Source organism: Lepisma saccharinum, chromosome 6 (genome assembly GCF_977018435.1).
Source record: "Lepisma saccharinum chromosome 6, izLepSacc3.1, whole genome shotgun sequence".
Classification (NCBI taxonomy): Eukaryota; Metazoa; Arthropoda; class Insecta; order Zygentoma; family Lepismatidae; genus Lepisma; species Lepisma saccharinum.
In genome coordinates this window covers 37,728,141-37,753,001 of record NC_139234.1, presented here as the reverse complement: position 1 = coordinate 37,753,001, position 24,861 = coordinate 37,728,141, and the positions used below count along the sequence as shown (strand labels likewise).

The following is a 24,861-nucleotide window of genomic DNA, read 5'->3' as shown; positions in this document are numbered from 1 at the left end:
TTACACTTAGCCCTCATTTTTCTTCTTTGCAAGCAACGTGAAAGTCTCTTATGCTTTGCATCTACTCATGCATCAATTAAGTAGCATACATTTAAATAAATAATTCCTCTGAGCTGGATGCATTGTGCAAAACCATATATGGAAGCTGTCGCTAGATACAGACATGCCTAATGTGAAAGAAGCAGAACGTTTGTCACGATTACTGAATACTTTCTTAATAAAATTCTGTTCTAACCTTAAATGTCGTTTTATGCCAACTGTTACTCTACTTTCAACTTCGATAACAAGGTATCGAATGAAAGCCGAGAAGTGTCGTCTGCATATAAAAGCAGAAATGTCACAGCGAATCAGCATCACTCGCAGCCCGACGATCACAGCGCAATCATGTCTTCCGCAAGAGTTCTTCTAGTCCTGTCTCTGGCCCTCGTCGCCTCAGCGGCCGAACAACCATCGGACCAGGGGAGACAGCTGAGCGACTGTCTCTCGGACGGGGACCTGGACTGTCTCAGGGTGAGGCTCCTGGGCAGCCTGTACAAGCTGGTGCAGAAGAGGTCCCTGTCTCTGATGGAGGGGGTGGAGCTGCAGTACTCGGGCGACGACGCCACCCAGGTGGCCGCCAGCAGAGCAATCACTGAGCAGAACTGGAGCAGCCTGCTGGCAGACATCTTCCCGGCGCTCGTCAAGAACGTCTCCTTCAAGATCCAGGAAGCACGTAAGAGCTTTTGTCTTTGACACAATCCTTCACTCCAACTGCACTACTTTGCAGCAATACACAGAATTTCAGTTAGCTCTGGTTTTACTGTTTTGTCAAACATGAAGCAGAGAAGGATTCTTGCAGTAATACACAGGAATTCAGTTAGCTCTAGATTGTTGCTTTGTCAAGTAGGAAATAGATGAACACTTGTAAGAATTACTCTGTATTAGCTCTGAAGATTACTGTTTTGTTAAGCAGGAAATAGGTGAGGATAATATTCTTGTAGAAATACACACAAGAATTCAGTTAGCTCTGGCCTTATTGTTATGTCAAGTAGGAAACGGACGAGGATTCTTACAGTTATATGCAGGAATTCTGTTAGCGCTGAACTTACTGTTTTGCAAGCAGGAAATAGATAAGGATTATTTCAGTAATACATGCAAGAATTGAAGACTAAAATTGGTAAACGCTGTAAGTGCCACAAGAATTCAAACACTGTTTTCCACGTTAAACTGTGAAATGTGCCATGCTTGATAATGTGGTAAATGTGAAAAGAGGCTGGTAGCCCTCTAAGTAGTTCAAAGGGCTTGTAAAAAGGCACTAGTGTGAACGTTCGTACGGGATGATGTGCTGAATGATGCGATATCCCAACATTTTCGGTTTTGGCACTTACAACATTTACAACTTTTAGTCCTCAATTGAATTAGCTCTGGACTTAGCTATGCACTTACCATTTTCTCAAGTAGGAAATAGATGAGGATTCTTGCAGTGTTACACAAAAGAATTCAGTTAGCTTCAGAAGTGCTGTTTTGCCAAGCAGCAAATAGATGCCAAATTCTGATATTTCCACAGCTTCTCTCTTAGAGGTTACTGAGACCAGTAAACACACACACACACACTTTATTTACACTTTCCTATGTACATTCTTTGCAGTGAATGATCTTTCTCGACATTAATTTTGGATTCTCTCTGAGATGAAAGATTCTCTAATGAATTCACACAGAATGGCACTTTGAGCTATAACTTACAGATTGGTCAGGAGGGGAACCCACTTTGTCATGTACATAATTTACCTTTAAAGCATATTTCTTGAAAAAGATGGAAATAGCTAATCGATCTCTTACCTCTTCTAGAACCCCCCCCCCCCCTCCAAGAGGATCAACCATTGTTCTAATTTTCTAATAACTGGCCATTTGTTATGCACGGTCTTGTTCTGACATCTACTCAGGCCCGTAGCCAGAATTGATCTCCAGGGGGGCTCATGGGTTATGAGGGGGGGCTTTGTAAATCAACTCCATTTTTCAAAAGTTTAACAGTGTTAAATTAAGGTAAATTATGTGTATGGGAGGAGGGGCGTCATTAAGTTACATAAAGTTAGAAATATCACACAAATACTACATTTTTTTCTATATCTTTTAAAATATCACTTGAAGTGTTAATTGGCTGCTACTGAAATCATCCCTTACCACACACTCCATACTACGTTTGATGATACAGATATCACACAACAAAAAAGGGGCAATATTCAATCATAGTGCCTAGCGTACATTCCACTCCCCGGCAGAAACAATAAAACTCCCCTTCGTTCCCAAAACTTGGGCGCTGTTAGCCTTTGACGAAGATGTGAAGGGAATTTGCATAATGACATCAAAGTCACAGATATCTGTATAAATGGGAGGTTGCAACAGGGGCAATGAAGGTACAGATAAAGAAGCTCCCCTGTGAAGGAACTTTCTGAAAGCTAGAGAAGAGAATCTCCTAAATACTTGCCGCTACTAGACTTCTTATAAATAAGATGAACGAATGTAATAGCTGCTGTTCATGCTCCCTGAATTTATCCTTCACCAAAGTTGTGAGCAAAATAATATCGGCTGTCTACATATTCACTCTTCACTGCAAACAAATTACACACAATAGTTTTACCTAGTGTCAAGGGGGCTGACCTCAGTGCCAGGGGGGTGACGATAGTTCCAGGGGGGGCTCAGCCCCCCCTGGCCCCTGCCTGCATCTACTCTCTTTACATGACACCTAACTTCTCATCCAGTACTACACCAGAAAATTGAATTTTAAAATATGTATGAGTAACACGAATAGTCTGAAATAACAATTAATTCCTCTATTTTTCTATTTTCAGGTGGCCACAAGGAAAGGTTCATCTTCCCCCTCCTTGCCGCTGGAGGCTTCTACACCCTCCTGATCACCCTGGGAGTCATCGCTGCTAAGTTCCTGGCTTTCAAGGCCCTCCTGGTTGGAAAGATCTCCTTGGTTTTGGCAGCAATTTCAGGACTTGCAAAGGTCTTCAATCAAAATCAGAACAGATGGGGCCCACCTAGCTATGCCCACTTCGACAGCTACGGACATCACAGGAGTTTTGACAGCCCGATCAGCAACTAAAGACGGCAGCACTCAGCATCAGTTGACTTTGAAGGAAGTCAGGTATGTTCTTGCCATCATGCCTATGTGTTAGTCATGTCAGTCAGATTAGTACCACAACGTTTAACTGGACTGTGAAACTTCAGTTAGTGAGCCTAAGTGGGAGGGCGAGTGATGGGCACTGGGCTGAAATGACATCAGCAAATTGCAGAGATCCAGCTGGTGATAGGAGGATTTAAGAGGTTTAACTAGGCCTCAAGATGCAAATTAAGAATAACCAGGGATGTTGCAAAAACCAGGTTGTGAATTGGTGTTAACTTCATCACACCTACATTTAGAAAGTTGGTTTTTAAAAGTTACTGACTTGTAGTTAAAAATATAACTCAACTGTAAGTACCATTAAGTGAAGGTGTTGTGCACCTAGCATGTCAAGTATCAGTAGCTCAGAAATTACTTGAGGCACAGAGATAACATTTGATAGATCTACAAAATAACAGCTCAATGTGACAAATTATGTTAATCGCACCCATCTATCTACCTGTAAGAGACAACAATTGGTCTCGTAATATGTCAAACTAATGGAGCTGTAGATCTGAAAATTATTGGTGTGTTTGTTTAAAGTCCAGTCTATGCACAGATAGACCAATCGGGACTGCACACACAGTTTGAAGTGAGATCTGAACCACTATGTGCCTTCATTGGATACCGAAACCTAGGACCCCTTGATTACAAGGTGATGATGCTTTAATATTTATTGGACTCGAAAACTTGGTAATTTATTAACTTACTCAATTGACTTCTCCATCTATGGGAGCTAAGCCATTGAATATATTTTTAACATAGGGATATTTCAGAAACTATTTAACACATAACAATAGAATTTGAAGGGCTGAGATAAATACCAACTTTATGCCATATATTTGTCAGTACTAATCAATACTAGAGTTTAATTTATACCCAAGCATTACTCCAAAACTAATAGAAATAGAAATGTGAAATTCCATGTACTGAAACAGCTACCATGTTCTCAAGCAATCTGCCTGCCTGTCAATGAAAGATACAATTGACATTGTGATCCACCAATAGCTTAGGAACTACAAAATAACAATCTTATAATATAGTTATTTTCAAGGGCCTCCCGATGGTGCAGCATTGTAGCCTTGTAATCAAGGGGTCCCGGGTTCAATACCCGGTGGAGGCACATAGTGGTTCGGAACTCACTTTAAACTGTAGGTCCAGTCCCGATTAGCCTTTCTGTGCATAAAGTGGACTTAAAACAACAAATCAATCAATCAAAAAGTTTTAATTTATTGGGCACATAGGTGCAGACTTTGGAAGGGAAGGCACTGTCTGCCCCTCCAAAGTAACTCAAGTGGGGACCACAGTACGAATCAGACCCTCAACTCTGCGTTATGAATTTTTATGTAATAATGTATAGAGAAAAATACAGTAGAAACAGCATTGCAGAGCTTTCTTCCTCTAAAGCATCAATTTGTTTAGAAGACAGTCATGCCCAAGAGGCATGTGATTGCAACTAAAGAAATGAATAAAGGAAATTGATTTTTTCAGAAAACTTATTTTTAAATATGTTTCTTTAGCTCTGCATTCAAACTGTTAGTACACGAGTATTTTTGAATTCACATTAATGTTTTCATTACATATTTCTTGCTATACTTGTCACTCTTGTCCACCCTCACGAAACTTCTGGCATGTTGGATTAATGCAAGGCCAGAAATCAAAATCTGCAACTAATTTTCAAACACCTATTCAAAGCTTTACAAAAATACAATGGGGAGATAATGTTGAGAACCCTTCCAAGGGACAATTATGCTAGAATTTTCAAGCAAGTGAATTGCAGCCATGCTTGACCCTCTACACTTTCACTTCTGGCCTTCCTCTTTCCTATGTTGTTCCAAAGTTGCCTGTGTTGTTGGATAAGGTTTAATCAGTGCAGATTTAACCTATATTCAAATTCTTACAACACATGCATGTATAGTACACAATACACAGTGACTATGTAAAACTGTTAAGTATAGGACCAATTATGGTTGAAGCCCCTAAGTCGGCAACACTGATTGGGTCACAAAATTTTGATTTGACCAAGGAAAAAAGTATGTAAGATATGTTCTAGGAATGTGGCCTCCTATAACAAACACATCAGCATGAGTATACCTGATTGTCTATTCCAAGTACAAGCTGTGTAACATATAGAACCTTCTCATTAATCAATCAATTCACTTCCTCCGTAAATTGATGCCAATTTTGGAAATCAGGTTACAAATTAAGCTGATTCAACTCCAATGTATTTCTTTTAATTATCTACAATGACATAGCAGGAGAAAGACAATAGGGGTAATAGAAAAATACTATCTTCAAAGCAAGCAATAATGCCATAAAAAGATAGTACAAATACTGACTGACTTTACTGCTATTGAATAGAACTGGTGAGAACATTTTAATATTTGAAAACTAAATATTCTAATATTGAACATTTTTTTTCTTTTTCCAGATTATCTCCTCAGGAAACTACAAATTAAAAACAATATGTGGAAATATCAATGAGTGGAAACAGCTGTCGATTTCAACTCAGTTCTAATCTCGGGAGTAAACAACATAAAATCCCACTAACTTATTATTTTTATTTATTTTTCAAATTACAAACAATGCATTAAAAATGTACAGGAAAGATAAAAATTAATAAAAATATTAAATTCAAGTTTCGATTTTCTTATTTGTAGTAGTGACAAGAAACACAAAATCAACTTTTCATGGTCTGTTGCATTTAATGTTCAAAAGGGCAAATGTGCAAAATTTATATTGAGTAATGCCAGCACTTGCAGTGGAAGTCTACACTTTCATTAACATTTTACACATCTGGCACTGGCTATTGCAGAATACATAAATAGTATTTAAGGAGATATTTTATCAAATTTTATCACCAAGGCTACCACATGGTATGAGATGTGGAAAAATGAATCAATCCCTCGAATATGGAGATTTGATTTGCCAAGTAACAATGTTCTACCCAGCTGTAAATGAGGTAATTAAGATTGGCCATACTCTTCCAGTGACATCATGTAGCATTGAATGATCATTTAGTACATCACATCATGTCATGTCAAGACTTGGGAATCGGTCCACGATGGGAAACAAGAGGGTAAGTAAAACAGGGAATGCTGACATTCTCGGATTAGCAAGAAAACAAGACATAAAAAAAGATCATTTTTATTACAACATTATAATGTGGAAAGCACACATGTACAAAAATTATTTCTCCTTGACACATAGTTTTGTATGAACTAAGTTACAAGACATATTTATATAACATCTCACATAGTAATACAGACCACAAGGTCAGGCTTCAGTCTTATTAGTTAAAAAAAGGATGGACTTGCTACAATACAATAAAACAGCCATACATAATCAACTTTTTAAAAAGACTGGACAAAAAATATCTCGTATAATAAGTTAGTATTTAGCACATTTACAACAGAAAGCTTCTCTTTCAGCTTTGGTACATGAAATAAAGTCTTTCAGTAAAAGAAACACAACGTATAACTTTTTCAAGCAATTGTAATATTAAAAGCACTATTTTGTGCATATTCTGGTATTTTGTTTTTTTACACACAATTAGGCACATGCATCAATTAATTCACATTTTCTCGTACAAACACACACACACACACACACACACACCAAAGCACTGGACTGATATGTTCTTATTAGAATAAGAAGTATCTATATCACAGATGAGGATTTGTCTACATCCAGGGTAATTTTATCTTCGTTAATTGTACTTGATTCTTCTTGAGTACCGTCCGTTGTTTGTTCACCGTCATTGCATGTTTCATTTTCACCATCTTGAAGGTTCTCCAAAATAATAGAATCCACGTGGATAGGAGCAGCACCTTCAACGAGTGCCTCCTCACCTTCAATGTTCGTTGGTTGCCCACTCACACCTTCACGAATCTGCTGAAAGTTTCTTCTCACACTACGGCGCATACTGCTTCTCAGTATCTGAACCACCTCAGCTGCCGTGAGCGTGGAGCTGGTGCCGTTAGAATTTGTCCGGCTGTGACTGTTTTGATTATTGTTCACTGCACATCTCTCTTCTTCACTGACACTCGGTGGCACAGAGTTTGTGGTGTCCGGGTTCACCACGGATTCCTGTTCTTCCCTTGCTCTGTTCATCTCGATGATCACGGTTGCGTAATCTGGAGGGGGAGGAAGACTAGAGGCTGGTTCTGATGCTCCACTTGATTCGCCAAGGACATTTTGTATTCTTCTCATGCTTCTTCTTATGCTACGTCGAAGCAGCTTGGCAATCCTGTAAGAAAAAACAAACATAATTTTTATTAAATGTTGTGTTTGTGTAATGCAGTAGCTTCAAATCAGTAACCATATAAAATAATAAAAATGCTTCGTAATCTGTCAGAATTTTTCCAACATTGTCTCTGGATAAAGCAAATCTGGGGTTCACCAGCCTCAAATCAATGAGTCCCTGAGCACCGGAGCATGGTGCTGATCACATTGCCCCTAAAATGGTCGAGAGCAGTGGCGTGGCGTGACTTTTTCAAAAGTGTTACCAGCTATCAGTACGACAATTATTATGCCTGCTAGATGTTATCCCCCCCCCCCCCCTGGTAAAGAAAACATGTCTTCGAGCTAGATATTTGCTCATTTCATTCATGTTTTGCAAGTAGCACAGTGATTTAGCCACAAACACTCCCAGAAAGAACTACCACTCATGAAACAGTTACTGCGAAAATCCAATGAATAGTGGTAGACCCTTGTCAATTCTTCATCTGTCTCTGTTTCTTTGCAATGAGGTGCGAAGGGGAAGAAGTAGATACACACTTTTCTCGGGTTAGTTTGATGTTTGTGTGGTGAGCACTGAGCAGATAACAGACCTCCGCTCCTTTGTGGAAGGGAAGCCCAGCTGTATGTACTACTGTTGTTGCCAACTTAGTACAAGGGTCGTTCAAGGTTGACCGGGACTTTTATTTCTAGACAGGAAATATACATACATAGAAGCACCAAACTATGTCAGTTTTTCAAAGTATTCCCCCTGAACATCCAGACACCATTGCCGTCGTTGTGGAAGTTCCTTGATGCCTTTGCCGTAGAAAAAAGTAGGTTGGTGTCGTAACCACTGCAGGACAGCGTTCTCGAGTTCCTCATCTGTCTGGAAGTGCATCTCGCCCAAATGCTCTTTAAGTGCCCCAAACAAGTGGAAATCACTGAGGCATAAATCTGGACTGTAAGGACTGTGTGGTAAAACCTCCCAGTGCACGCTGGCCAGTGTTGTTTGAGTCAAATGGACCGCGTGGGGCCTGGCATTGTCATGGAGAAGAATGACGTGTTTCGACAACATTCCAGGTCTTTTCTTCCGAACAGCCCCACGTACAACACCGTGAAGCAGTGTTGAGTAATACTTGGCATTAATTGTGGCACCCTTCTCCACAAAATCCACATGGATAACACCTTTCGTGTTCCAGAAGACTGTTCCCAAAATCTTACCAGCAGACGGCAGCGCTTTTCTTTTCTTGGGTGGAGGGGAACTTTTATGACACCACTCGTACACTCTTGCCCGTGACAGTGTTTGTTCACCATACTGTGCTTGCAGTCTGCGCCAAATTTGAGCAGGTTTCACCTTCTCCTTCACGAGAAATTTCATTATACACCGCTGTTCCACAGCAACAGATACACTACTTGCCGCCATCTTTGTTTACACTACTGCACATGCGCCAAATGTGTCGCAAAGGATCATGGTTACTCGCAAGGAATCATGGTCTGTCCTGCCCTAGTAATGCAGCGCTCCATTGATTCATTAATATTTTACGCACGAAAGTCCTGGTCAACCTTGAACGACCCTTGTATTTTGGAGCAAGGTTTGTCCAAATCAGAAATCACATCAAGGAACTATATTTTCGTCTATTACCTAACTAGTCTAAGTTGTAGTTCAATCCCCTTGGCTTTGCAGTCTAACTCTAGTTGCTTCACAGAAATGGTATTCCTATTTTAGGTGGAATTTAGCTCTTTTCTGCCAATCCGATGTGACAACACTGGCTGATCCGGTAGGTATGAACGGCAACAAGGCCCCTTAACAGGAATATGAATAACCCCAAAGTCCTTCCCCGTGCTTTCCTTGCATTGGCACCCTTGTTGCCTCTTCAGGGTAGCAGAACGACCTTCCTCTTTGCTTGTCGACTGCAGAAAAAATGTCCTAGGCAATATCTATTCAACGGCAATGGTGTTCATTAACGTATTTAACAATGTTGTCATTTTATTGAAACAACTTTTTAATTCTTTACATTTTGCTGTTACCTGCGGTAATACCGGCTACATGCATGCCCCGCCTCTGGTCAAGAGAGATTGAGTATACGTGGGGGATAGCCCCACATCCCCTAAATGTGCCTTAATGGCACCGTGCTATATGCACGGAGAAGAATACAGTGAAACTCAGATTTCATGTTGCAAGATTTCACATTTTCCAGTATTATACATTTAACTCTTTCCTGGTCACAACACATAAAATATTAGTACTGAGATGATACGATACCACTTTGAATCTATACCAACACCAATAACTGAAAATCGTAACAATTCAAAATGACTCATAAAAATTACAAAATTTAATGCATAAGTTTTCAACCTATCTGAGTTTTGCTTTAAAATATTCAGGCGAGATATTCATTTAATCACAAAATGCACATCTCCACACAATATTGTCTCAAAAATAATGAAAATTATGTATTTTCCATAATTTCCAGGATATTTAGACTCTATAAAAATGCTATGTACTATTTTTGCAGACTCTGGAAAAGAATCAGCTGATATCACTAATTATATTTCAATTGAAACTTTCCACATAATTTAAATTTTCTGCACTTAAGATTCTCTAGGCATGGGCGCCTGAAGAGCATGTAATAGAACTGCTAGTAGCAAATGACAAACTCATTACTGCTAGTGAAAAACGACTTTATAGCAATCCTGTATAAAAAGCTTACTTTGAGGATAAAATAATTGCTAATTTATGAAGAAAACAAAATGAAGTGCGATTGCCTCACCTTGCACCTGTGGCTGTTGAATATGAGGGAGGAGGGGTGTACTTTGGAGGGGGATCCTCAAATGGAGTTTCTGCAATTGTTGTACTTGAGGTAACGTTCACTGATGATGATTCGTTGTTTTGCTGATTTTCGTTGCTTGCATCACTGTCCAATGGAGGTCTATACAAAAGTTGTATTCTCTGGAAGAAAAAATAACATACACAATTTAAAAGGAGTAAAGGAAACGTTGTAGGGAGATTTCACACTGAAGTGACAAGACAGATAAATTGTTAATCAATATTTTTAATTCATTTACATGTTGTAGAGGAATGAAAAATTATAGAAGTTGTTCTCTGTTTCGCTGGTGTTTATCTCCCTTCCTATGAAGCTTTGATTGTGTAAAGCAACGTGAATGAACATGGGACTGGACAATTTGCCTGGCATTATTTATGCATTCTACTAGCAATCTCAATTCTGTAATTTAACATAGAATAAAGTACTTAATAAGAAGACTGTATTTACACAGTGATCATATGAAACTTTATATCTTTTACCTTCTTATCAACAAGTATAAAAATAATGGGAGGATTATCAAAATTTTATGGTCAGGCATTATCATCTTCTATTCACCAGATATGCTAATTCTGAAGTCACTGAAGTTTTGGAGTAAAAATCTGACCGATAAAAGGTTAAAATTATATATCCTGAAACAAACTAAAAGTAATTTTTGAGTTTGCAAGACCATAGTTAAGAAGATATCACTTTAAACACATCTTTACTGATTAAAGACCACGATGCCATTAAACATTTAACATTTTCATGAGCAATCATTCAGATGTTTTAAAGCAGGTGGATACAAGGATGCTTTTGAGGAACTGTAATGACGACTTGGAAAACAATAGATATTACTTTCTGGAAAAGTTTAGGTGGTTTGCAAAGAAACTGGTACGAGGATAAATATATGAAGGATATTCACAAATGTTCTGTTTACAAATATTACCACTGCAACACTATGGTCATGATGGTGCACATGCATGCCAGTTTGTTAATTTGTCTCCAAAGCATGGATGTCATTTGCAGTCATTCAAACAGTATTCATGCATTGTGCTGTGTGTTCATAATGTTTAAGAGAACCATGAAGTCTGCCACATTTGCAATGCAGTATAATCCATTTCTTGAATGCAAGGAAAATGAAATTGACTGAAATTTATTGTAAACTTTGTGAGATGTATGGAAAATATGCCACAAGCAATTCAATGATTCAGGGATGGGGGCAACTCTTCAATGAAGGACATGAAATTGTGCATGACAATGCCCACTTGCTGCTCTCATTATGACATTTGGCCATGAACAATTCAATCATTCCCTCTTACAGCCCAGACTTAGCACCAAGTGATTTTTTTTATGTATTCCTGCATCTGAGATCATTCCTTGCTGGCCAGTGGTTCCACGACAACAAGAGGGTCAAAGAAACCATTACCATTAACTGGTTTCCATGACAGGTGGCATCACTCAGCAGTGAAGAGATACAAAAACTGGTGCCCCACAGTGACAAGTGCCTCAAAAATGGTGGTAACTACATCAAAAATTAATGTATGGTATGTACATCAAATGGCAACAGTGGCGTATTCTCCCATGTTATCTGATTACCGCTGGTGTACAAACTTTTTCAAATATGTAGAGATTTCCGGGAAATTTGAAGTTGTTGGAGTTTTTTTTATTTGTGTTGCTTGTATTCCTGCACTGGTGTTTTAGTTCTATTATACCTAACTAATGTATAATAATTACATACAATAAATAAGAATTGTTGCGGTAAACCAGGTCAAATTTTCAGAATATGCCAATGAATTGCAATATAAATTGTTTGTAAATATATATCCCTGCATTTCCTTAATAGCTCATTGGAACTTACATTAAACTAAACATCAGAAACTTACATCAAAGAGATCCGGAGGCCCTGCAGTCAAGTAGCGACAGCTCTGGACAATGCCAACGAATGGAATGGTGAGAAGAGGCAGCATTTGTAGCAGGCAGCCTACCTCTCTTGTCCATACAGGCCAGTAGTCGTACCCGCTCACTCTGCTCCAATTGTACAGGTCACGAAAGTTTCCACTCTTAAACACTGTGATACACAGTACCTGCAAGTCAAAATATATTTGTTAGCGATTTGCAAAGTTAGTTAAAAATAAGTGAATAACATGTATTGATCTCTGGTGATTATTGCTTGAACTTAGAATCGGGAAAAATGCCGAAACAATGAACTGAAAATCATTGGTAAGAAAAAAACTAAAAAAAAATTGTGTGGTATTGTAGTGTAACATACTGTGTTGTTTTAGATGTCAAATTAATGATTAATACATATCATATAAGATCCTAATTAATGTAATGACATGATTTAATTTATTTCCTCACGTATTTTTAACAGCACATGTTTTCATCATCAGGTAAAAGACAACTGAAATAATCATGAGGTTCTCAGGCTAGCATCTTTGATTTGATTGGCTGATTGATTTGATTGCTCCATTTTTTTCACATACGGACAATGAAGATGAGGGGGTGATATGATGAAATTGATGAAACAATGAAATTCACAGACATTTTAGGGAACCAGTTGGGCCATCATTTGGTAATAAAAGTTTGAAACATTTGAACCACAAAGTATGGTTGGGGAAATGGGGGAGCGGAATAACCACAAATTTGACCATTATATTTTCCAAAAAATATGAGATCTTGAGTTGTAATAATTTTACCTTGGAGAACTGAAATAAAAATCCACGTGTTGCTTACCATTAATGCTACAGGAAGTAAAACATTCCATGTGAACGACAGCAAAGGAGCAGCCCAGGACTGCAAACAACCAGGAGCATTGAAGAGAGAATTCACAACATTCTCCCCACTGTATGGTCGGCCACGAACAACGAAAACAGCACAGATTTCCAGCAGGTAGATTACCATCAACCACCAAGCACAACCAATTGCATAGTCCAGAAAATACACCACAAAGATCCCCAACTGAAAATAAATATTTTAAAAATAATGACTGCTACAATAACAACCATAGAATAACAATTGATCTGGTCTAGCAGACCTGTCATATAGAACTCAATTTTTTCTTTCTAGAGATTAGTATTGGAATTTGAAACACTTATTGCAAATAATGTTTTTATATTATTCATTATTGATTTTTAATCAAATAAAAGCTATTATGATTTAGCATGTGTCTATCAGACCTGGCATGTAATACTCCAACTTTTCTGGATATTTGGATTCAAGTTTTAAACACTTATGAAAAATGTTGTTTTATATATTTCATTATTGATTTTTAACCAAATGCACAATATTATTAATTAACATCTATTGCAAGAAACTCACGTTCGAACCCTTTAGTGACAGTAATGGAAACAAAAATTTACATCTGAATCTTATATTAGAGAAATCTGATTCATTCTTAAATGCATGTATACTATCTGACTTATATTGAAATAAAGTTTTACTGCAATCTAAATGATATATAATCTACATATGCCTTTACCCAGATTTATTACAACTGCTGTTATTCAGAGAACTGTTTAGTTCTTCCACCAAAAAATCAGCACTATTACCAATTAAGGTATAAAACATAGATGACAAATAATAATCACTAACCTCTGTTGTCATAGGTAAACCCAAAATAAATCCGAAGGCACAGGCAAAAAATGTGATTGTAGTTTCCCATGACTTCAAGGTCTTCGCATTGATTGCCATGACCCCTGTTATGACACAGTGCCAGATGGTCAACTGGAAAAGATATTAAATTCTAGAGAGACAAGTCAGGTAATATATATATATACATGGAATATACAAGTTTTTAAATAGACTTTACTTGGGATTTCCAACTGCTTGGTTCGGGAAAAGTTTCAGAGTTTTTGAATGGTAGAGGTTACTCATCTTCAGAAATTGAAGTGAGAGTAATTTGTTCTAGAATGTTTAGAATCTTTCTAGAACTCGTCTGATGGATATCCCAGTCAAATCTCTTCAGACATCATAAGGAAAGCTTCAAGATGCATTTTTGTATTTGTATTATCGTTATTTTATGACACATTTCTCCATTTTGGCTACCTGTGATGATGTGGATGAGTGATGATTAGATGAAGTTGATGAAGAGATGATCATGAAGAACATCCATGCCCAGGATGGGATTCGAACCTGGGAACTTCAGTGGCAAGACTGAAACTCAACTGCTTGATGTGCTCATCTATCAGGACAGAGGCTTCAACACGTATTTCACAGCACAACAAGTCTGTATTCAAAATACATAAAGTCTTCTCAAAGTCTGTTTTAAACCTATTTTAGACAGTTTAAATAACAGTTTGTATTGTATCTTCCCAGATATCGAACCTGGGATCACTTGATTAGAAGGAAACAGACTTGGCAGTATACCATTAGGGAGGCTCTCGAAGTCTTTTAAAAATAAATTAGAATGCTACAAAAATTAACTCGCAATGATGACAGTGTGCATCAAAAAATGTTTTCTTTAATATCTGCATGCCCAAACAAGTTCTGTCATTCCTTTAGGCTGAACAAAGCACATTCTCTCATGCATTTGGTGATTTTTTGATAGTTGAAACATAAATTATCATCTTCTTGTATCAAATTTTCTTTCAAGTTTATCACTGAATATTATTACCATTACCACTGGTATGACTTAAAACACCAACTCAAACCAAACCAAAACCACTGGTATGATAGCTCCCCACTTGGTTGAATTGCTGGCTCAAAAGGTACTAATGAAAACACTAGTCAATACATTTTTCCACTACAATTGCAGACTAATTTCTTCATGATCCAAACATAAGTTCTAACTTATTACATCCATTACTTTTATCATTTCCTATAACTCTTGATGATTTAGTAACATTCAATAGAGAATTATGATGAAGCATTAGAATGCAATGTAAATTGGACACTATTCATTGTCTAGTGCTTTTTACTTAGATGTAATGTAACACTGGGTTTCGAGAGAACACTTCTTCTCTTGTCTTCAGGTGAACAAAAGGTTAGATTCCAACCACAGGCAAAATAAATTTGTTTTAGTTTTTCTAGTGAAATGTAAAATCATTCAAAACATGCAAGTTAAAATCATAATATGGGATATTTTAAGTATTTGTGATGTATTGAAATTATTTTGCTGAAAATGAACTGATATGAAACTTCTGATTAAATATCATGGGGTTTTATGACAGTAAAAAACTTCTTATGTCACGTGCCGGCAACATACTTGTTAAAAACAACACAAACACACGAAAAGCACGATAAAAAACACTTTAAGAGTTTCTCCAAGCTTTCGATTCCATCTCAGAATCATCATCAGGGCTGGTGAAGAGATAACAAAGGACACGTGGTTGAAGTTAACCCCATCCCCTTTGTCATCCCTTGACCAGCCCTGATGATGATTCCGAGATGGAATCGAAAGCACTTCTAGTGTTTTTTATCGTGCTGTTCGTGTGTTTGTGTTGATTTTAACAAGTATCATGGTGCTTCATGAGTAAAAACTAAGGCATACCTGCTGTGCTATCCCAAACAGTATTAAAATAAAGTAAAAGAGTACAGCCCAGAACGGAGAGACTTCATCTGAACCCAGAAGAGCTAAAGTCGAGGGAACAATCTCCGTGGCTAATCGGAGAACCTGGTAGCCACTCTCCTGGTTAGGTTGGATCCTCACACCAGCTAGCAGAGATGTGTGTGTCATGTAGCGAATAGGAGTATTTGTGAGTGTAGGTCCATAAGGGGAACCAATTTTCTTCAGAAAAGTATAGGTGGAGATTTTTTCTAGAAAACAAAAATCACAAATTAATTATATGAATATGTCATTTTACAAAATAAAAAATTAGAAGTTAAAAATCATTTTGAAATGCAATGAAACTTTGTTATTTGTTTCTCACAGGGACTATGATTAGGAATTTATACTACAGGAAAATTTTAAAAGGGAATGAAGGTTCTATACTATACCGCACAATCTCGTGCACATCACAAGCACTGTTCTTGAAAAAGAAATATTAAAAAAATAAAATGAAATTAAAAAAAATATTTTTAATCAATTGTATGAACTAAGTCATGGAAAATTCCACCCATAACTGAATTATTTAATATTTTATATTATTTTCAACAATGGCAAAGCAAGTGTCATCATCCTTCATCATCATTGCATGATGACATTAAGTAATTAAGTACTGAAGTAATTAGAAAATAATTCATGTCTTAATAAATACATTGACATGTAGTGATATATGAAGGGTTCAGAGCACATGTGGTGTAACTCCACTTTTCGTGGAAATAAAGTTACATGTATAACTTAGAACTGTGAAGTTTCAATATTTCAGTGCTACAAGTAAGGATCTCCACATTCTTGCTCATAGAGGCTCCTCTATGTTTGTGCTCCAACAGCTAAACATAGTACTAAGTTATTTAAATGTGTCTTTTTCTCAAAACCATCTTCAATAGAGTGCTCTGAACCCCTCATATATTGTATCTTTCACAATAACCTTCATTACCTCCTTTTGAATAATAAAGGTAAAGTGTTCCCCTGTGCATAGCACTACGCCATGAAGGCGTATAGGGGGTGTGGGGGTAACGCCCCACACTTTCTTGATCCGGTCGTGAGAGGGGTGATGTGATCAGCATCACGCCCCTGACCGCCTTTACCCCCCAGGGTTTCCCCCAGGTACCCATGTTATTCGACGCTGGGTAGGCGCCGGGGCCGCTTCCACCGTTAGAAAAGTTCCCGGATTTGAACCGGCCGGGGATCGAACCCGGGACCTTGAGCATGGTAGACAATGATTTTTGTTTTAGTTCTCTTTTTCTATACAGAATGTATACATATATCAAAATTCGTATTTGCCCACCTAACTTTTCTTCTCTCCTTTAATGCAATGCAGAAGGTCATCCCTTCCCCCCTAAGTTTACTATCAAACACACATATATTAGAGTATGTTTTCTATGTTCCAAACTTAACAGCACTAGATAATTTCATCTAAACTTTAAAAAAATGATGCTACATATTACAACTAGAACAAATAAATTTTGAACAGATATTAATCAAACAACTAGGAAGACACCAAATTCACACATAGAAAAAGTGAAACATGTAGTTGTTTGAAGAATAGGACACTGAAGTGTGTTTGTTTTCACGCCTTTCTTCCTTTCTACTTTGGTTATTTCATATTGCTTTTCTATCTAGGTAAGGTAGGGCCTCCCCGATGGTGCAGTGGTAGCGTAGTCACCTTGTAATCAAGGGATCCCAGGTTTAATACCCTGTGGAGGCACATGGTGGTTCGGATCTCACTTTAAACTGTGGATCCAGTTCCGATTAAACTTACTGTGCACAAAGTGGACTTAAAACACCAACTCAATCAATTAATCAAACCCATGTAAGGTAAAAGGTAAAGTTCCCATTGCACATAGCACTGTGCCATGAGGGCACGTTTAGGGGATGTTGGGGTAGGATCCCACACATTCTCGATCTCGGCCATTTTGGAGGTGATGTTACCACCACCATGCTCTGACTGCCTTTACCCGCAGGGTTATCCCCACGTACCCAATGATTTTAGGCTGGGTGAGCTCCAGAGCTGTTCTTCTACCTCTTAGGTTAATTAGAACAACGAGGATGAATAATGAACTGACGAAATGAATGATCAGGTGCCATGCCAAGATTTAAACCTGGGACTGTGGCTTCATCGAGTGTTATGCTGACTACTACACCATGGAGGCTAGCACTTTTTTCAAAAGAAAAGTATTGTTGCAATGTGGATATCATTCGTACAAAAGTGATATTGACTGCAACATGAAAATTCTATTGATTTAGTAGGAGGGTCAAATTCCCTGAATTCTCCTGGTTATTCTGATATATAATTCTCAACCTTCTATTTATTTATTTTTTAGATTATTTTATATCACTTTTCTATCTCCCTGTAACCATGAAGATGTAATAGCAGCACAAACACACAATTATGCCTTACTTAGTGTCTTAGGCACACGGAACGTAACATGCAGGCACTGGAAATATGTAGGGGGGAGCTGCTGGGGCTACAGACTCTCAAAATTCTGAAAAAAAAAAAAAAATCAAAATTTTCAAATCAAAGCGTTAAAGAACTAGAAAAACCAAAGTGGATAAAGCAACTCCTCTTAAAATAACTCCTGTTATAATTTTTATCTTAGAACAACTTTCAAAACAAAGACACAAACATTGAACTATGTTCACTGTTTACAAGTGTGTATTCACATACAACTCAGGACTTTTATCCCAGAACCCCTATGAATCACCATGCAAAATTTGGAACACATACCCTGATCCCTGAAAGAAATTATATTTGGGAGAAACACTTACCAAAGGAACTTGGAACATAAATGAAATCATTTTCTTCCAGCAGTTGAACACATGTATTTGCAAGAAATGCAGACAGCATTAATATAGCTAGAGTTAGAACAATGACTAGACTAGTATCTCGACGCAGGTGATGCTTTTCTTTGTTGTGTGAGGAGATCTGCATGGCTGCAGCCCCGAGGAGACCCCACGTGAAGAAGGTTTCTGTAGCTGCAGCAACCCAGCACTAGACAGGAGAACATAAAAAAAATGTTTTGTTTTTTTCATCAATAAAAAGAATACAAAATAAATTTGTATATTAAAAAACAGCTCATGCAAACAATTCTATCATGGATATAAACTCACGCACACACACGCTTGTGCATATATAACATGTGACATATAAGTAACACTGAATAACAAGGCTTATCAGGGTTATTTTCATTGATGACACAAAAAAAAATACTAGGGACATGGGGGGGAGGGGGGAGTTCTAGAGGGGGACAGTGAAAATTAGTATACACCTTCATGTTATGAATGAGCGTATCAGTGTCAGCCGATAACATTGGTATTCGCTGGAAATTTTGCAAAATGCCTGATTTTCATATATTTGTAACAGCAGCATGAAGAGAAATGGATTTTGTGATTAAATGATTATGAATTATATTAAAGCAAAACTCTGGTAGATTGTTATGCTACAGTTCTGATGGAAATTTTGTGTTAAAATTTATAATATTCTGAATTACATTGAATTGTTACAATTCTTAAATATCAGTATGTGGTGATTTGATAACTTACCTGCTTTTATACCCTTTCACGCAGACTCTCCCCACCCTTTATGTGAGTAGAGTTGCTACATCACCAGCCAGATCTTTGTTGATTTTTTTCTAGTTTGACTTGAACAAAAGACAGGTTTTTGCTATTAGGAACTATTGCCCTCTAGCGACAACCTTGGGAACTATGAAACTTCTCGGAAGCTGCATCTTCCACTAATATAGCACAGATCTCTTATATCTATTGATCAGGTTAGGATCACTCAAGTTACAGGTATAAGTAGGAATCAATAAGAGTATTAGCAGTGATATTGGCTCCGGCCTACTAAAATACCATACAGAAAATGCCTATTGATGCTAAAAAGGCATTTCTTTGCCTCCTTTTCCTTCTGTGTTGGTCAGAAGGAGAGGGGGGTAGACTGGCTGACCCTATCTCCCTCTGGTTATTTTTAACCTTTCATTATTGATACCCTACTTTCATAGCCAGTACTCAAACATTGTATTTCTTCACAACACTAAATTCCATGTGATCGTACTTGCACTCTACAAGTACAAGTTTACTATTTTGATTCAATAACATATTTGAAGTTTTATTTTCCATACATTTTGATGTGAAATGAACATTATTGAAAAAAATGAAACGGGGACACACACACATAACATTAACTGTGGAAACAAACATGTTTCCTGTAAAGATTGTTGACTTTTCTACTGAATATACACAATGAACCAGTACACACAGAAACTAAGAGAATGCAACACAACTAACCTTACTATTGAAGAAAAATTCACTCCACGTAGTTGCTGGAAATACTTGCTGACTCTCGCTGCTTGGTGTTAATCCCAACATTTTTGCGCACAGCACAAATGTACCGAGGACGGGAAGTAAGGAAAAAACATACACAACCTTCCCATAAGACTTCAAACCTGAAAGTGAAAATTGTATAGAAAAAATATTGAAACCAATTCGTATTTTATTCACAAGCCTAATTTTAATTACTGTAAACATATTTTGTAAACATTGTAAAAATAATTCATTTAACTACTATAATTTGTTTCACTAACTAATAATGATAATAATAATCTGCAGCACGACAGCCCTTGTAGGGCCTTGGCCTATCTCCCGACTGCCAGTCTCCATCCACAATCCTACTTAGAGGTGTGGAATTCGTCAACTGGTAATGGGGTGACGTGGGGTCAGCATGTCGAACCCCCAGCCGTTATAGGAGATTTTCGAGACCGGATTACGATACACACTCGTAGCTCCCCAATTTCCTCACGATGGAGGGTTGCCACCGGCCCTATACACAGGCTGAAAATTAATGGAGACTGAACCCGGGTTCAAACCGATGCTGTCCTGCAGCTGCCGTCCAAAGCAAGGTGCCTCAGACCGCACGGCCATGGTGGAGGACTGTTTCACTAACTGGTATTGTTTAAAAAAATGTTCCTATTTATGTTATCTCTTGTCCTTTCACAGGATTTTGTCAGTATTGCAGGCTGGTACTGCAGACAAGGATAACTGTAGGCAATTTTTTGTTCTTTTTTATTCATACACTGTTTTAAAGAATGGAATTCTGTTATGTTGAAACAGATGTCCTCTGCTCATTGGTCATATATTCCAATTTATCAAATTCACATTGCTGAGAATAGAGTGGAATAAACAATGAGTCTACTCTTATCCTTGTCGTCGACTATACAAAAGTTGACATACATATGGAAGGTACTGTTATGACTACACACATATATATATATATGTATATACTACATATGAGGCACGTAGCCAAGGGTAGGGCTAAGGAGGCTGAAGCTCCCCTTCCCTGAAATATAGTGGTATAGTGGTAATTAATTTCATATCCTTAGCAGGATTAAACATCTTGTATAATAATTTGTAATATTCATCTTCAAGTTTTCTGCCTCCCAACTTTTTCGCCACTAGATGGTGGCTGTTGATGAAGGATGAACCCCTCCCAAAATGAAATCCTGGCTATGGGCCTGCTACATATACTTTTGTTATGTAGCACCATTTATCTCAATATACAATGACACTTGCAAGTTATGAACACACTCACAAATGTTTGATGTTTAGGTAAAGAAAAAAAGGGGGGAGAATGTTATTACCATATGCATGGCAACTTCTGCACAACCCTATAGTTAAGGCATGGCTGGGCTTTTGGCCAGTGCCAATGAAGTAGTATTTGAGATTTTTCTCTCCTTTTGTGTGTATTAAATTATTGTAAATATCTAGGCAACAGCAAAAGTGATTCTCATGAATGCTTCAGAAGGAATTCTAAACAGATACAAATCTTCAGAATTTGGAATATCATGGTGGTTTTTTGAAAGGAGACGAAATTTTGAAAACTGCTTTGCTTGTGTAGATCAAAGGTCTAGCCGAGCCTTAATAGTTACACTTCAAAGCTCTGTAAACTTCTGTAAAACCCAACTATAAGTAATCTTATCCACATGATTCAACACACACTAAGGGAGGTTTCACACCAAAGTGACAAGTGACAAATGGCATGTGCCACGTGGGAACAAATCAATGAACACAAATATTTCACACTGTCGAGGCAAGACTACACAAGCCTGCATTCGACTAGTTAAATACCACTTGCCACTTTGGAGTGAAATCTTCCTTAGTTGAAGAGCATTGTTTCAAGTAAGGAATTACCCTATTCAACCAATGTCCTTACCTTTACTTAAAGAAACAAACACAATCATCCACACCACTGCCAAATTAAATGCCACCTGGAACTTCAAATGTCCAAATGTGCTTTCAGGCGATAACAAATTATGCCTTTGTAAGACAACCCCACTGAAAGAAACAGAAAAAAATATGCATATTATTACCCCAAACCACTTGAAACTTACAAGGTTAAAAGCTGAGTGTGGAAATAGTCAACTAAAAACTCAACAAGTGTCAATGATGTTTCAATGAAAATGCTCCTTTTCTGATACGTAGATACAGTGCATGTGTTTCAAAAATAGACTGAAACATTGGAAGCAATTTAATGGATTGGTTCTTTGGCTGAAAATGAGCATCTGGTCAGGTCCAGGATGAGAAAGTGCAGTAGGTAAGACTAAAAAGAGGTGATAGTAAAGAAATTACAGCCTGAAGTAATGTTGGATCACAAAGAAAACACAGAAACACATTGCACAAGACTCAGATCTCACTTTCAACTGTAGGTCCAGTCTCGATTAGCCTATCTGTCAACAAAATGGACTTAAAATTCAAGCTCACAAAGGACTTAAGTGTAATGAAAATACCAGTCCTGCACATTGAATATGGTAAATATGTCATAAAGCAGCTTTCTCCTCGCACTCCATACAGAATTTCCTTTAGCCCGTCTTTATTTTATCCATCCATTGCTGCAAATCTTACATCTTTATCTACAACCATACCTATTTCTTTCTGACTGAACTTTTCCACAGTCATATAGTTCAGGGTTATAAATTATTATTAATACAGAGTCTGATGCAAAGTTTAATTTAAGAATACGTAATTATGCACAACCAATGGCCTGTGACTACATTACTATGATTTGCTCACATAGCAATATTTTATTTTTCACATACGGGCTGAGATTAATGAATGTGTGGAGGTCCACTAACAATACTTTAAGGTTCCCCAGTCCCTTATATGCATATAATTTCAGTTATAACTTTTAGGTAGGTGTTGTCAGATGGTTATGTATAGAGCCCGGAAATTTGGCAAAATGTCTCTTTTTATCTACTGCATATATTGGTAAAAATTTTCCGGATATACGTATTTTATGTTGTTTCGAATGTTTTAGAAGCCTTTTCATTTTGCCTATTTTGCCTATTTTGGACCCCACTGCCTATTTTTAATTATAATGCCTTTTTTGCCTTTTTCAATGAAATTTCACCATTTTTTAAAAAAATATGTTGGCATTTATTTTTCTTCTGTTTATTATGTGAATAATTTTCGCTTTATTTAAGTAATATTGAACTCACACATGTTTCAACATTGCTGAAGGAGAAAAGTGTGAGAAAAAAGTATTTCATGCTCAGTTAGGATATTGCCTTTCGGCTAACATTTCTTGTGCATGATTAACTGCTGAAGAGGACAGGTTGATTTCGAACACAGAGAAGATATTTCTGAAATCTCCCTCTCGAACACGAAAATTTCTGGAAGTTGCTCCTGAGCTTAGTTTACCTCCGCAACCAGTCTTGACAAGATGGGGAACCTGGATATCAGAAGCTATATATTATGCTTACAACCTTGAAAAAATCAGTGAGGTGATCGATGCTCTTCCAGAAAATGAAGCGGCTTCAATTCGTGAAGTGAAAAACTCCTGTGCTATTCAGAACTGAAGAATGAACGGTCGTTTATTTTTGCACATTATTGTGCATTGCCAGAGGCAATTACAAAGCTAGAAAAAAGAGGTGAGACTCTTGTAGCATCCATGAAAATCTTCGAGGAATCTATGCAGCAGATGATGGAAGTGCCAGGAGAAAAGGGGTCAGCTGTTGCGGAAAAGTGCAAACGTGTAGTGAGTGCAAATAAGGACTTGAAACAATTGAAAACAATTTGTGATATTCTAAAAGGTGAAAATGCTGTTACCAAAATGAGTCCAGCTACATTAGCTTGTTTTATGTATGCTCCAATAACTTCTGTTGAAGTAGAAAGTTCATTTTCTATCATGAAAAACATTCTCTCTGACAGACGACTATCAATGAATGTTGAGAACTTTAAAAAAACAGCTTGTAGTTATGTGTAATCAAGATGGAGAAAATTGAAATGCTCTTCCCAATGTAGATTTTAACATTTTGCCAGAGATTATAGATAAAAGTAAGTGACTTCCAAATGTGCCTTTCTTTGCTTTATTTTGCCTTTTTTTTTCATTTTTAGTGTCTATTTTCCACATTATCAATGCCTTTTTGCCTGCCTATTTTAACGAAAATAAATGCCTAAACTTCCGGGCTCTAGTTATGTAAATTTATTTATATTTTTACATTTCTAATATACTATTCTTTTGCATTTTGTGGCCATTTTCAAAATAATTTTTCTTCAATGGAACTCCTGAAACCATGTCCTTGGTACAATGTTCAAGGATAATGCACCAGTGTATAGCCTTGTATAAACTATTCCAACATACATTTGGTAAAACATGTGTAAGAAGATAAAGGTATTGGAATAAGATAAAATTTTGAAACATGACACTGAATGCAATGAAGGTCTATTTGTTAAGATAGTATTAATTCTATCACTTTATTACCTTTATGTGACCATTATCTTAAACTAAAAGTAAGTATTTACCTAAAGTAGTCAGGCACAGTCTCTTCCAACTTAAAAGAGTTGTTTTGAGCAGGCTTTCCATCTGAAACAGAAAGAATCTATAATTAATACATGTTTCATCAAGATACGAATGCTATGATAACAGAAATGAATACCACCTAAAGTAGTATGATTGGTTAAAATGACCAAAGGTTGCTAAAACAATATTTAATAAGTAAGTGAATTTTCTGAGTTGAATTCTTGGATGAAGCAAGTCTTCATGCAGCTCTATCCCAAATGTAAATAGCTTTTAAGTTTTCTAACAATTAAAAGAGTGTTTCTTATTTTATTCTCATGAAAGATGTGGTTACATGGACAATGGACAAAAGTATACTAAG

At 37.2% G+C, this 24,861-nt stretch overlaps 2 protein-coding genes across 3 annotated transcripts in view; one reads left to right on the top strand and one right to left on the bottom strand.

Moving 5' to 3' along the window:
* Window positions 1-321: 321 nt before the first annotated feature.
* LOC145989320 (uncharacterized) lies at window positions 322-5,777 on the top strand. The gene is made up of 3 exons (XM_083124653.1): window positions 322-712; window positions 2,829-3,130; window positions 5,577-5,777. The coding sequence occupies exons 1-2, from the start codon at window positions 385-387 to the stop codon at window positions 3,086-3,088; spliced, it is 588 nt and encodes a 195-aa protein (XP_082980779.1). The 5' UTR covers window positions 322-384; the 3' UTR covers window positions 3,089-3,130; window positions 5,577-5,777.
* A 517-nt stretch (window positions 5,778-6,294) lies between these two features.
* The window catches only part of bdg (sodium-dependent transporter bedraggled), a 270,150-nt gene continuing 251,583 nt past the window's right edge, over window positions 6,295-24,861 (bottom strand). For both annotated transcript variants that reach the window (XM_083123786.1, XM_083123787.1), the window contains 10 exons: window positions 24,506-24,566; window positions 21,918-22,039; window positions 19,997-20,154; window positions 18,479-18,701; window positions 15,659-15,924; window positions 13,762-13,893; window positions 12,904-13,128; window positions 12,054-12,254; window positions 10,138-10,316; window positions 6,295-7,394 (listed from right to left, as the gene is read on the bottom strand). In XM_083123786.1, coding sequence (XP_082979912.1) covers window positions 6,806-7,394; window positions 10,138-10,316; window positions 12,054-12,254; window positions 12,904-13,128; window positions 13,762-13,893; window positions 15,659-15,924; window positions 18,479-18,701; window positions 19,997-20,154; window positions 21,918-22,039; window positions 24,506-24,566 — 2,156 coding nt within the window. In that variant the 3' untranslated portion in view covers window positions 6,295-6,805. The remainder of the gene's footprint in view (window positions 7,395-10,137; window positions 10,317-12,053; window positions 12,255-12,903; window positions 13,129-13,761; window positions 13,894-15,658; window positions 15,925-18,478; window positions 18,702-19,996; window positions 20,155-21,917; window positions 22,040-24,505; window positions 24,567-24,861) is intronic.